General features: G+C 34.7%; 1 protein-coding gene across 1 annotated transcript in view; it reads right to left on the bottom strand.

The window, feature by feature from the left end:
• Positions 1-11,121, bottom strand: part of LOC5578303 (pyruvate dehydrogenase E1 component subunit alpha, mitochondrial) — a 31,800-nt gene extending 20,679 nt beyond the window's left edge. Inside the window, exons 1-2 of the mRNA XM_021850285.1 lie at positions 10,914-11,121; positions 10,801-10,854 (exon numbers count right to left, since the gene is read on the bottom strand). Of these exons, the coding sequence (XP_021705977.1) occupies positions 10,801-10,854; positions 10,914-10,958 (99 nt within the window). The 5' untranslated portion in view covers positions 10,959-11,121. The remainder of the gene's footprint in view (positions 1-10,800; positions 10,855-10,913) is intronic.
• Positions 11,122-15,483: the final 4,362 nt, after the last annotated feature.

Below are 15,483 nucleotides of genomic sequence, written 5' to 3'. Positions count from 1 at the left end.
CTAAAATATGTTTTGATCAATTACGCGCTTTTATCATGTTTGTCCATTGTTTGAGATCTGACAGTGACAGTTCGTGACAGCAGAATCTCGGCTCACCTTGAAGTACATAAATTTCGTATCGGTTTCTCCCTCCCAGGGTGTGACCTAGAAACTATTGTAAAACCTGTAGATGAGTTTGTGTCATTTTTTTGCTTGAAATTAGAAAGTTTAATTCCTCACGACTTTATTAAAACAGAGCAATCCCGCTTTTTAAAAAATACGAAAAATACATTACAAGATGGTGAATTTTTAGTCATTTGTGATTTTTCTGAAAACTATAGCTTTGTATTGCAAGATGAAGTGCAGTCCCATCACTGGAACGTACAACAAGCTACAATTCATCCATTCGTTATTTATTTCAATGGAAGTACGCAAATTGAACATTTTAGTTCTATTGTAATTTCCGAAGATTTAAGACACGACTCAGTATCTGTAAATTTGTTCATTGCCAAAATGATAAACTTTTTACGCGTTGATAAGGATAAAGAAATCAGAAAGATATATTTCATGTCTGATGGAGCAGCATCGCAGTACAAAAACCGTAAGAATTTTTCGAGCCTATGTCAATTTAAATCAAAGTACGGAATTGATGCAGAATGGCATTTCTTTGCTACGTCACATGGCAAAGGTCCTTGTGATGCTATTGGAGGAACCATAAAGCGCATGGCCACAAGAGCAAGTTTAGCCAAAGAACGTGAGCATCCAATTAAAACTGCAAAAGAACTATTTGATTGGGCGAATCGCAGAAAAGAAGAAGATTTAACAAAATTATCATTTTGTTTTACTACTACTGAAGAGTACGAATTAACGGCATCAGAGCTCAGCGAGCAATATAATAACGCGAAAACGATCCAAGGAACCCAAAAATTTCACTGTTTCATTCCATTGCACAGTGGTCCAGGAATCAGTTTTACGCGGAAAGATGCATTTTGAGCTTTAGAATGAAACATTAGACAAAAACGGTCTTCTATAAAGTTGTGTGTATTAGTTAAGCCCTTTGTTTGGTGTTATTGAAAATTAGGGTGGACCACATTTTCATAGAAATTGTGTGACTAACTTTCTTATTTGTAGAAATTATATTATACATGCTTCAGCAAAGTTATAGACCATTCAATTTCAAGCAACTTTGCCAAAAAAAGTTTTTGTGTATCTCTTAAATTGACCGATTTAGAGCTTTTTTCCTGCAGTGACATAGGGTGGTCCGAACAAAACTGGTTTTCTGGCTCTAGAGTTTTCAATTCAAATTTCTCATCAAAGTAGTCTATGAAACACTTTTAGAGCTTTGAAAAATGCGTAATTTGGTGAGTGAAGAAACTCGCTATCTTCTTACATTTAGGAGTTATTGTTGTTTTTCTCTCAAAAACATGCCTACTTTGATTGTGAATATCTCTGATTAGGGCAAACATAAAAAATATCTTTTGACGGCATTCAAATGGCAAAATAAAATTGTATATTATATCAAAAAATTACAGATGTGTTATTTTTGTAACTCTAATAAAATGCCTTGAAAAACAAAGGATTTTAAGCAGAAAAACTTTAATAACTTTTGAACTAAAATAGATATCAGCAACCTTTTTGCATGAAAATTTGCGTTTTGTTAAGTGCTTAAAGTCATTCATAGACCGCTTTGACGAGAAATCTGAAATAAGAAAGATAGAGCTTTAAAACTATTTTGAAGATTTTCATAGTATGTATTTCTTTATTATTTAGCATTTTGAGCATGAAAATGAAATTTTAGACAAAAATGATCTTCTACAAAATTGTTTCTCAAAATGTAAGCTTTCATACTGTGTCATTTGAAACTAGAGTGGTCCACAATATCACACATATCATATAATCAACTTTTTTATTTGCAAAAATACTGGTATATGCTCTTAGGCAAAGCGGTAGAACTTGAAATTTTTATCAACTTTGCCAAAAAAAGTTTTTCTGTAGCTCAAAATTTGACCAATCTAGAGCATTTTTTCCTAATCAAGGCAGGGTGGTCCAACAAAAATAAGTTTTTCGACTCTTGTTTTTTTAATATTATTTTCTCGTCAAAGTCGTCTATGAACGACTTTTAGAACTTAATAAAACGCAAATCAGCAAAAAGATTGCTGATATCTATTTTAGTTCAAAAGTTATTAAAGTTTTTGTGATAAAAAATATTTGACTTTCAAGACGTTTTATTAAAGTTACAAAAATAACGCATCTGTAATTTTTTGATATAATATTCAATTTTATTTTGTCTTTCGAATGCCGTCAAAAGATATTTTTTATGTTTGCCCCAATCAGAGATATTCACAATCAAAGTAGGCATGTTTTTGAGAGAAAAACAACAATAACTCCTAAACGGAAGGAGATAGCGAGTTTCTTCACTCACCAAATTACGCATTTTTCAAAGTTCTAAAAGTGTTTCATAGACTACTTTGATGAGAAATTTGAATTGAAAACTCTAGAGCCAGAAAACCAGTTTTGTTCGGACCATCCTATGTCACCGTAGGAAAAAAGCTCTAAATCGTTCAATTTAAGAGATACAAAAAAACTTTTTTTGGCAAAGTTGCTTAAAATTGAATGGTCTACAACTTTGCTGAAGCATGTATAATATAATTTCTACAAATAAGAAAGTTAGTCACACAATTTCTATAAAAATGTGGTCCACCCTAATTTTCAATAACACCAAACAAAGGGCTTAACTAATACAAACAACTTTGTAGAAGACCGTTTTTTTCTAACGTTTCATTCTAAAGCTCAAAATGCATCTTTCCGCGTAAAACTGATTCCTGGACCATAGTGCATTGTCAGAAAATAAAATTAAAGCAAAACTATACTCGAACTGTACTGATAATGATGCAAAAGTGTTCGATATTGTAAAAAAATTGAATAACAATAAATAAATAAATAAGTATTAATAAAATGTTTTCTTGATCTCATAACGCATACCCAAATCCAAAACTTTTAAAGTTTGTATATAACATTTAGAAACTCATCGATCATACTCTAAAAAAAATATCCTGGTAAAAAAAAAAATATTTTCGTGTAATCTGTTAATTTATTTTAATTTATACATATATACATATACATATAATATTTATACATATACATGATATTTATACATATAATATACATAATACTAATGAATACATGAAAACGACTTGTTTAATTCACGCAAGGCCCTTAACAATAAAATCAGCAACAAACTGCGGTTCCCGTAATAATTTACACCGAAAAAAAATTTTTTTTTCTACTAAATGTGAAAATTGTGACATGTTTGAAATGTCATAACTTTTTTGTTTATTGGTTTACCATCACCAAATTTTTATGGTAGATAGCTAATATAATGGACCGTTTTCCCTCAAAAAATTACGTTGGTATTCCGATAGGGTTTTGAGATATTTGAGTTTTTGTGTCAAAAATTATGTTTTTTAATGCAAAAATTTTTTTTTTACTGTGTGTATTTTTTTTGGAATCTTTATTTAGTTGTCTAACTTTGTTTCTTTAGTTGTCTAACAATCGAACGAACCGTTTTTGCTGTGCAGCTTTTTGAATATTTTTGAACCATTTTCACATACACCCTTTTGAAAAGTTAGTCGTGACTCAACTTGAAGATTTGAAATCGGAAAATGACGATTTAGATGGAACTGGAAAACTGTGCAAAGTTTCAGCTCAATAGAAAAAAATGAATTAAAAAAATTACCAAATTTTGGTGCTGTTGCTTGGAATCACTCTAATGGAACGGAGTTCTGCGCCATACACAGCAAGGCGATAATGATCGTTCCAGACCTCGCTCTACAACGACAGTAGGAAGTATTCGCCGACTTCGAAGACCGATACAATTTTCTACGCACGGCGATCGAAGATCTGATAATCACCCAAGGAAAGAGTCCCGCTATAGGTCCGAATCCATAACAACCATTCGACGACTCGATCCCTACTAACGATGGATATCGCGTCGACTGCACGAAGCTCTACTTCCTTGCACCCCCAGTAGAGGAAAAGCCAAAGAAGATGAAGTGGGAAAACCCGCAGGACAACTACGAACTACCGAACCACGCACAGCCGAGGAGCCATCCGATGAAGAATCATGAACTCACAAGTCAATATGAACAGTATTCCGTCCCAAACAACCATTACACTGGAAACATCCAACGAAAACCGAATCCAGACATCGATCCCAGACCAGAACCACATAACAAGATTATAACACATTCCTATCAGCAGCAGTTAAAAATAACAGAAGTTGATAAAATTTTGTTATCAAGTTGGCTTTGTTCTCAACTTGTTATAATTTTAGTAACACATTTATAACAACATTTGTTATATTTTTGACATCGCATTTATAAATTTGTTGCAAATAACATCTGATGCCATAAACAGTAACATAGTTTGCTATAATTTTGTTATTTTGTAACATCCTTGCAACACATTCTATAAAAATTTTGATATAATTGTAACAGGGTTCGTTATATTTTAGTTTAATTTGGTGCAATTTTTGTTATTTTAACTACTAACGGTACATGTTTTATAACAACTGCTGATATAAACAAATCATATCAGCGGAACACAATCTGTTATAATCTTGTTTCTTCCGTCTGGTCGGGTCTGCAGTTATCTCCAAACAAATACGAAAGAAAAGAGAAACCCAACAAGTTAAATTTCTGCTAATACGATCGACAGGAAGATACACCGAGCCACCAAGTTCCTGATACGTTGTACTCCACCGTAGATCGTCCGATTGTTGAGTAGCATACCACAAAGAAGAAACCGACCGACTTCAAGGAAGCTAGCCACTAGGATTTCCACACGAAAATCCCGCCTACCGAATTCCGAAGCCGAGATCCATGCTAAGAATTTCGTCGAATATCCGCCTTGTGAGACCGATGTGACTGAGTTCCGACTACTCCGACTACGCCGACCCAAGTTCCACCAGCCGAAAAGGACTACCATGAAGCGTCAGGAACACCTCCCCAAGCCCAGCGACATACTGTTGAAACTTCGTTTCAACCGGGGAGATTATGTTCCGTACGGAACGAGCCGTAGGCAAGTAAGGTTTAAATTCACCCGAGTACAGTCCCCAACACGACCGACCCTGCCGATGCCTCTGTAATAAAGAGTACCATCGAAGGGCGTGAGTGTGAGTATTGAGTGTTATTGAGAGACCACCTTAAACTTCATTCCGGAGCTCACGACACTCACATGGAACTCACCGAGTGCTGACGCATCGAGAATGTTCTTCGCGCTACCGGAATACTTATCGCGAACATTCTGGAACGCGTCCGAGCTGCTATTTATACGCGACCACTTCGCTCGTTGGAGTCACTATTGTATTTTAACAATAGAAATATTAATAGCAGAAAGTTAGTGGCGCTGTCACAAAACTGAATCAATTTATAATTATCTTTAACTATATTTTTTCATCGTTTGCACACTGTCATGTTGTGGAGGATGATATGCTATGTTTAAAAAAAAATGACACTTTGAGGCCCGGTACTCACTCATTCTAAGGTTAATGCTTCTACTATTTTACCGCCGCGTGATTATGATCGACAGTGAAAAGTGATCCATGTAAAAGTAAAATGTAATAGTGAAAGTGAAGTAGTGCAATAAAGTGTGATTAGTAAAACAGTGGTGTCGAATTCTTTCATCCGAAAATACAGTCCAACCCGACCCGACCGGATTTGGCCACGGGTTAACGCGCCAACAAACTCATTAGGCACAAAAGTGTTGTTGTTGTGTTTATGCGTAAAATGCTGCCTGAAATAATCATGAACATGAAAAGAAACAGTTATATGTTAGAATTGATATATTTCCATTGAACGGATAAGTTTTCTATGACTCATTGAATCCACAAAAGCACATAGGACAGTTTTATTTACTACAATATGCAACCGCATATATCTTTGTTATATCATTTTTCATTTGAAATTTAAGCTATTTTCGAGATTGAGTGAAATAAAACTGCAGTTTGCCATGATTATTTGTAGAATAATGTTCTTTAAGAATGTTTGGGATCATTCGGTTGGGTTTTTTGGGGATCACGGTAAAAGATTTAGCGAAGCCTGTTTTTTGTGATAATATTGTGCTACCAGACATGCTGTGCTATAGTATCAGTTTGAAATTTGTTGAGAATACAATCTTTTATTATCAAATTGTATTCAAAGTCTTTTCGCTATTCACGGATTTTTTTCATGACCGAGATGAACCAGCCTTAGGCTGAAAGTCTCGTTAATAAAGATAATGGAAAACGGATAATGAATTTACATCCTATTTTACACATTTGTTACGCACATATACCACATGCAACAATTATAGAAATCTATCCATTTATAGAGTTACAAATCTTTGTAGTTGAAGAATGTTGAAATAATGTCATAAGAGATCCGGTTTGACAGTAAGTCGAACAAGACAGAAACATTTTTGTGTGATGGGCATTATTGGTAATATTAATAAATAAACTTCGGGATTGTCGGTTACTGGAGGCACGTCCACGTTCAGAACTATGGGTAGGACAAATAAGGGCAAATATTGTGTGCACAGTGAAGCTAAGAAATATTTTAACTCTATGGAATCCTAGGCTGGAAATTGAAAATTACTATTTTTAACGGGGGCTCAAACGCAAAGGGTGTCAGTCGTTACCAGTAGACTAGGAAAGCTTTTCGTCTTTACAGGACTGGTAACGACTGAGTACCTTAACAATAAGAAAGAAGTCTCTATCGTCTGAAAAAATATACCAAAAAGAGACACAAAAGAAACCAAAACGAGGCCGAAAAGATACCAAACAGGAACCAAGAAAACAAAATGGATCCTAATAGGAACTTGAGGATAAGAGTTTGATTCTTAATAGCATCAAAGAAGGTATTTATCTAAGATCTAACACATTTTTTAGAATTCCTCGTGAAAACACGACATGTATTACTGCTCGTATTACTGTAGAGTAAGGTGGGGCAAAAGTTCGACTTTAGTATAATCAAAGTTTCCAGGGCAACAAGAGCAGTTGAAACAAAACAAATACCATACAGTGAACCTTCAACATATTGGCTAAAATTTTGCTGAACAAACCTGTGTCAAAATATTTACCCATTTTTAATTATAACAGTTTCAAAATTGATTGTCTTAAACGAACTTTTGACCCACCGGTGGGGCAAGAGTTCGAATCTAGTGTGGGGCAAAAGTTCGCTGACTAAAACACAAAATATCGATACTTCAATGACAGGCATACTTTACACCAGCCGTAAACTCAAGTTTGACGAAAAATACACACTAAATTTTCATCAAACAATTGCCCAAAACAGGGTTAATTGAAATATACTCAAAATTAGCAGTTTTTCGCAAAACTGTGTGCAAATGTAAAATTTTGGTGACCTTTTTCACACGATCAGACAAATTTTACTAAATTTGAAGATAATATGTGGATTTTAGGCAATTTGCATTTTTTCCGTGAGTTTATACATAGGTCGAACTTTTGCCCCGCTGATTCGAACTTTTGCCCCACTATGGGCTAAAAATTGTTTCCAAGCATTCATGCAAAAACTAAGACACCTCAAAGCATCCTTATGATAGGCCTAGAAACGCCCTTACATAAAATATTGAAAAAGATTTTATCTTCAACTGGTTCCATGCAACGAAAGTTTGACCAAAAATTACAATATTCACGTCGAAAAACAACAAATAGCCATAACATTTCCACATCTCAATCGATTTTTATGATATTTGGAATGAAAGTCTCTTACTTGAATAGTATTCGAGCCACCATGACATTTATGAGTTTTGTTATGAATTGAGCTAGAAATCTTAAAAAGAAACTCTTGCCCCACTCCATCTTTTGCCCCACTTTACTCTATGTGTTTTCATGATCTTCTTTAGGAATTTTATCAGAAACGATTTCAGGTGTATTGAAATAGTACTCCGGAAATTTCTTAAATAACACATTTAGTGATTATTTTCCAATGAATTTCTCCACTAATTTTGTTCAGGATACCTTAAGAATTTAACCTGGATTTTCCCAAGGATAACCACAGAAACCATTCAAGAAATCATCATAATTCCGCCAAAAAATCTTGGAGTTTTTTTTTTTTTTTTTATTTCTTTATTAACGAGAATTTTAACTTATAAGCTAGTTCTTCTCGTATCTTGGAGTTTTTTTTTTTTTTTTTTTTTTTTTTTTTTTTTTTTTTCACGAAAGTCCTAATCCCTCCAAGATTTTATCCAGTGATTCATCGATTTCTCTGGAAAATCCTTCAAGATTCCAGGTCAAAACATCTTCCAAAATTCAATCAATAACTTCTCCACGAATTTCTAGCGATTTTCTATGAAATTGTTCTTTAGGATTCATATAAGATTTCGAACTAGAGATTTCTCTGAAGCAATTACATTCAACAATTGCTTCAGACTTCCTTTTAAGATTTCTACAGTATTTTCACTACAAATTCTATGAGATTTTCTCAAGGAAATCTTTTTCTTGATTTTTTTCCCCAGGAATTCTTTTAGGGAATTTTAGGGAAATGTAAAGAATATTTTTTTCTGGAAAATAAATTCATGCAGTATTTTTAAAGAAAATCTGAAATCTTCAATAAATACTATGTAAGTTTTAAAGTCATCCCTAATAAACATGGATCTCTGAAAGAACTCCTGGACTTTCGAGGAAGTTTTAGAAAACTTCATAGATAATTTGCTGAGATAATTGAAAAAAAAAAAATCTCAGGATAGTATTCCGCACGATTTACTAAAGAAATTTCTCGAAAAATATTGGACAGAATCTCTGAATAAATTTGTGCAGGAATGATCGGAGGAATTATTGGAAACTCTGAAAAACTCTGAAATAGAGAATTGCTCCAATTGTTTTCCAACGGTTGAAGAAGTTTCTAGTAACGATTCTGACAGTTAGTTTCCTAAGATTTTCATTATAAATATCCTCAATCATTCTTCACACTAATCAGAACTTTTAGGGGGTCATGTACAAACCATGCCACGCTTCACTAGGCATAAGAAAACCATGAAAACCCTTATCGTGTCTTCCATGCTGAATAAGTGAATAACTGTATCGAGTTTGTATGTATATTGAACAGATGATAAATAGTTTAATATATATTGCAAGCTTTCTGCTGATCCTGTTTTTGTTGAATCGTGGGTAGGACAATACATGTCCTACCCACTTCCCGCGCCACTGTCGGTTACATAAATGAAGTAAAATTTTAGTAATGCTTTGGGCAATATCGCTAACCTATTCTAAATCATCAGTTCATAAAATCCATTATTTGTTTTGACAAGTTTTAAGAAAGTGCGCGTAATGCCCTCCTGTTTAGAAAATCGTTGACTATGGTTTCAATTGTTTGAAAAAAATATTTCTTAGATTTGATTACCGTAATCCGGGGTAACATTAATCAGTTTTTAGGATATTTCTTGAATATTTAATTAAAAAAATGCAAATGTTCTGGGTTTTATATTTTTAAAACAAGTACTGCCATCACCCATAACTCGTGAATATATACTGTATTTTAAGGAAGATTTAAGCATATGGGGTAACATTGATCATCCATGTAAACAACGTTCGGTAATATTGAAAATGTTGTTACTTACTTGAACCATGGCCCCTGAAGCCGAAACGCTTACATCTCATTTACTTTTTGAGTTATTTTAAAATTAGAAACACCTCGAACAGCGGAATACGCCTAAAGGTAGGCAATTTCCTAAGGGAATTCTACATTCTTAACAGCAATTCGTAAATGTTGTCTAATTGAACATACTTATAAAAGTTTTGACAGCGGAATCGTTTTTGGCGATGCCATTTTTAGTGAGAACCGCATTTTCCTTGCTCATATCGCTTGCAGAACTTATGTGAGACATGAATCTTCTTTGTGTCATCCTTAACCATTGAAATCATTGTTTCGCTAACTTGACAAATTTACGCATAAAGTTAACACAAGTTTTGCAAAAATCTAAATTTTTAATAGCTCATGAATATGAGAAAGAGCAGCAACATTCATACTTTGGAAATGTTTTATCAATAAATGATGACCAACTTTTTACGAGATGAGTCATTCCGATCAATGTTACCCCGCTGATCGATGATACCCAGGATTACGGTACCTCAATCCAATAACTGTTTTAACTAATTGAGAGTGTATTTATGCGACTTCCCTGTAAACCAAATAATAGTAGAATAACGTATATGATGAAATTCACAGTTTATATTAAGCTTTTCCTTAGGGGGCGCATATTACACCGTCTTCCCTTAATTGAGTTACCTCAGGGATGTCAAAAATATTTGTTTGCGAATGAGACAGGCCTCTTCGCCATTCTAATGCTCCCAGAATTCAACTTATAATATTCGTACCATACTTTGGAAAATACATGAGATTCACACCAAAGACGAAATGAAGACCTATGTCTTTATTTCGCCCTTGTTTACACTACAGTGGCCAAGCAAAGCAAATCACAGCCAGTGGATGTTTGAACCATATCCTAATTTACGATCATGCCAGTTATGTTTTCTTGAGAACATGTGCATAAATTTAATCGACATTTTTTATCTTCATGTACACTAAGTTCATCCTTTTTTATCTAGCACTTTACCTACATTCTGGTTGGGCGGGCTCAACCAATTCGACACTGATTTCTGTTGGACATTATAGGCATTATGGTTCACCGATGAAGCAAGAATTTCGCAAAATCAACAAAGCCGGAAAAATGAACGTGAGTGCAATTCCCATCCAATCGTTTTCCATGACATTCCCCATTTCAATTAATCACCCCAATGACCTTGCACTAGAAACGACCTCTTACCTTGGTTTCGAATTTCGCCTCCGTTGCATAATTTTTCGCACTTTTCAATGGTGCCTGCAAATGCAATTCAATTAATGCAGCTAAGTTTTCGTAAAGACGAACATGACTCCTACCTTCCGAAACAGAACTGGTATTTCCGCCACAAACGAGCGTAACATCTTGAAGAACACCTTTTTCGTTATTACGATGCAATAAACGATAATTGAGAACTTTCTGATGGAAGATGCGCCAGATAAGCCTGCCTTTGTGGTGCAACTGCAAGCAAGTAGGAAACTGGTAGCACTCAGTGCATGTCAAACACTACACGAGAGATGCACCAGGGCAAATGTAGACAGCAATGTGCACTTATACTGCACATGTTAGATCTTAGTATTAGAATTGTCATGTTAGTATTATGGTAAACTATATTTCTCGCAGTAGTGAGCGACGGGTGTATAAATGTTTTCATTTGCACATGACGCAAAACGATGCATTTTTTTTTTGGTTTTTGAGATTTGCGTGTTGTTTTGTGTTCCAATCAGATGTGTACACTTGAAATGTACTGCGCATAGGATGGCGCACAGAGATGCATTTTGACACATAAGTTTGGTTCTTGAACTGGAGGACACATGAGGTTTAGTACTTGAGCAGCTGAGATTAAAAATCGAATCGATCTTGGTGTTTATACGCTAAACTATTAAGTATGCTGGATTGCATTATTGATAACGTTTTTTTGATTATGTTTTTTAAGTATTTTGGCTACAATTGGAATCAATTTGTTTTACCACAGATAGAATTATTAGTACTGTATACATAAATACACCAATGGTAACAGAAGCTAATGGAGTGCATTATTATAGACTGTTTCCGGAAAATGATACCGCTTTTCACTATAGATTGGTGAGCATTTTTCAAACTGTTTTCCCAGAGTTCCAGCAGTATTTTATTTTGTAGTATCATCCCATTTCAAAAATTCTTTGTTGATATCATTTCAAACCTTACATTCATTTCTTAATGCACCTATATACAGTGAGGACCCGATTTTGTCAGCCCCTCGATGAATTTTAGGCTGACAAAATGGGGAACCTGACAAAATCGGGTCATTTTATTTTGTTCCGGTTTTTAAATTTTGACGTGTTATAAGGTTTATAACGTGTTATAACTTTTAAGGGGGCGCGGACATGGGCGTAACCAGTTTTTTTTATCAGAGGCTTCCCCCCTTCATATTGGCACTATCAATTCTTAACACGCCAAAACGATAATTATGCACTGTCTCTGCATCCTTTTTGCATGAAACATAAAACTGTGCAAGATATCCTCCCTATTTTTTCATAATAAGCAAAGTGAAGTCCAAAACGCGTCTTGTTTTAATGTTAAATGACGGGTCTATCAAAAATCTTGGAGCTTTACCTATTGTAAAAATTCTGAAGATTCGATTGGTTGTGGCCCCTTTGATTGGCAATTTTGCTCTGACCAGTAAGGAGTCGTCCATAAACCACGTGAACATTTATGGTGAGAGGGGGTCTTTGACCAATGACCACGTTCCATACAAATTTATAATTGTTTGTTTGGACAAATAACCACGAGGGGAAGGGTGGGGGTTGTTCTGAAAATTAAAAAATATGACCAAGTGGTTAATGGACAGCCCCCAAGACAAACGGAATCAACCTGAGTTCCTAATTATACATAATCGTTAAATTATCTATGAATTTCTCCCAGAACATTAAAATTTCTGAGCTTCATATTAAAATTCCTCTAATATTTTTATAAACTCCTTCGAAATAGCATAAATAATTGCCTCGAAGCTCTTCTTGAAATTCTTTTAAGTATACTTCAATAAATGTTTCATACGGAGATTTCCACATAAATTTTTCTAAACATTATTTTAAAACTCATTTAGAAGCGTTTTGAACATTTTTCAAGGATTTGACCTGAAATGTTTGAAAAAAATTCTAACAGTATGAAAAACCATTTTTAGTTTTTTTAGTTTCCATGGATTATTTTACCGCAGAGGTATTCATAAATTACATTACCTGAAGTCGTGAATGAATCTCAGATTTTTTCTTATTCCTATGGGATGATTAATTGCTTCAAAATTCCTGAAAGTCTCGAAAGATGATTCCTGTAGAAATCCGTCCGACGATAGAGCATAGAAGTTTTCCAACAAACAAAAAACTCAGTAGGGAAATTAAATAAATTTCTGAAGGAATCATTGAACCAGTTTTTAGAGGTATATCGGAATTATAGAAAAATAGATTTTTATGAATCCTGGCGAACTTCATCAAGCATATCCTGAGAAAGCTTCAACAAAACGTATTTTTGAAGGGACTTTATAAGAGTTTATGAAGTTATTGTAGGCACAATCTCAATAAAACTAAAACAAGCAATTTTTGAAGGAATATCTCGAGCTACACTGGAGAAAAAAATTGAAGAATTTAACAAGGAGTCATTCCTTAAAAATAAAATAATCACAAGATTAATTCCCTATTAAACGGTCATTGCCCCCTCTGGCTACGGCCATGCGTGCATGACATCATCCCTCATCATCAATTTTAATGTAAAAGTGGTAAAACATGACGCAAACAATTTTTTGACAAATTTAAAATAGGCTGACAAAATCGGGTCAAAAAGCTGACATAATCGGGAGTAGACAAAATCGGGGGCAGACAAAATCGGGGGCTGACAAAATCTGGTCAGTACTGTATTCACTAAAAATAGAACTCTAAATAATTTCAAAATGTTTACTCGTACTAAAAGCAGATCATTAAATTTTTTTGGGACGTTTTTCGCGAAGGCCGCTAGTCATCCTAGAGCTGTTTTGTCCCTGAATTGTATGAGAGATTAATTCGAAAGTCATTTTAATTTTTGTACCGTAGTCCGGCGTAACATTGATCAGTTTTTTTTGGATATTTCCTAAATATTTCATATGAAACTGCAAACACAGACAAACAGACGTAATACTGAAGAAATTTACATCGACCACCCATTTAACAATCAATTCAAATTCTCTATGTTACACATCTCAAACAGTGCAACATGCTTACCAGGTTATGGTAGTGTGAACTGGGTGATGGATTTTGAAGAAATTTGTTCTATGTGTTACGTCTGTTTGTTTGTACTGCAAATGTTGCAGGTTTTATTTTTTTTAAACAAGTACTGGTATCCGCTCGTGACTATATACTATATTTTGTAATTTTTAATGATTGAAGCATGTTTAAAAAAATGTTTTAACCGATTTTTTTATTCTGCTGATATGGGGTAGCATTGATAACTCATGCAAACAACGTTCGGTAATATTGAAAATGTCGTTACTTACTTAAATCGTGGTCCCTGAGGCCAAATATGAAGTTATTATAAATTAAATTATTTTAAATTAAAGTACACTTTGAACCACGCAACACGCTTGAAGGTGGGCAATTTGGGGTGTGGTAGGGATTGAGTCCTGAGAAAATTGAGAGAATCTCTCACGTATCGCTTTCTGTAACTATCATAACATGCTGCACATTATGAGAGACTGTTTATCGTATACTGCTACAACTTTGATCAGATTGGGGGGATAGTAGTGCATGATAAAACCCCTCTAAACATGCTCCAAGCCTGGGGGGAACTATTGCTATTGAAAGTTGGTGGATTGTTTATCGTGCCAGTCAAGAAAAACACCTATCCCCAACGGAAAACAAGCGAGAAAAATGGATTTTATCATCGCTCTCTCTTTGGGGCTCTCGCTCGCTGCTTCCATTTATCAGACTTGTTACACCTTGCGATACAATGACGATCGTGGACCGCAACAGATGGGATGTTTTTCTTTGCTTGCTTTGATCGTGCTTCATACTCAAATGAGAGCGAATTCTGCAATGCCTGTGTGTGGGACATTTCGCATAAAAACGTTTCGCATAAGGACGCTTCGCATAAGGACGTTTGGTATAATGGCCATTTGGCATAATGAGGATTATATGCCTTCTTTAAAATGCTACCTGTTCTTCTACGAAACTGCTTTATGCGAAACGTCCATTATGCCAATCGTCCTTGTGCGAAACGTCCATTATGCGAATCGTCCTCATGCGAAACGTCCTTATGCGAAACGTTTTTATGCGAAATGGGTCACCCCGGCAATTTGCTAAAGAAATTCTACATTTTTAATAGTTATTCGTTAATGTTGTCTATTTGAACATACTTGTCAAAGCTTTGACAATGGAATCGTTTTCGGCGATGCCATTTTTAGTAACAATTGCATTTTCCTTGCTTATATCGCTTTCAGAACTCAAGTGAGACATGAATCTTCGGTAGTGTCATCCATAATGATATATCTTATTATTTCGAAAAGTTGACAATTGTACGCCTGAACTAAATGCAATTTCAGCCAAAACCTTATTTTTATTAGCTGATGAATATAACAAAGAGGAGCACCATTCATACTTAGAAAATGCTTTTTTTTCAATAAATGCTAATTCAAAATTTTTACGAGACGAGTCATTCCGATCAATGTTAACCCGGATTACGGTACTGATCTTCAGGCTCTTAGCTTTAATATAGGTTAAAAAAGAAAAACGGAAGAGAAATCCTTCGAACTCACTGGATTTTGACCGTACACAAGAAATGTCCTTCGAACTCACTGGATTTTGACCGTACACAAAATCCAGTGAGTTCGAAGGACATTTCTCTTTCGTAATAATGCTCGATAAACAGTGTACGATAAGATCGCTT

The sequence above is a fragment of the Aedes aegypti genome, chromosome 3 (assembly GCF_002204515.2).
Source record: "Aedes aegypti strain LVP_AGWG chromosome 3, AaegL5.0 Primary Assembly, whole genome shotgun sequence".
Taxonomy (NCBI): domain Eukaryota; kingdom Metazoa; phylum Arthropoda; class Insecta; order Diptera; family Culicidae; genus Aedes; species Aedes aegypti.
The sequence above is the reverse complement of the archived record's forward strand: the minus strand, read 5'-3'. Positions and strand labels throughout refer to the sequence as shown.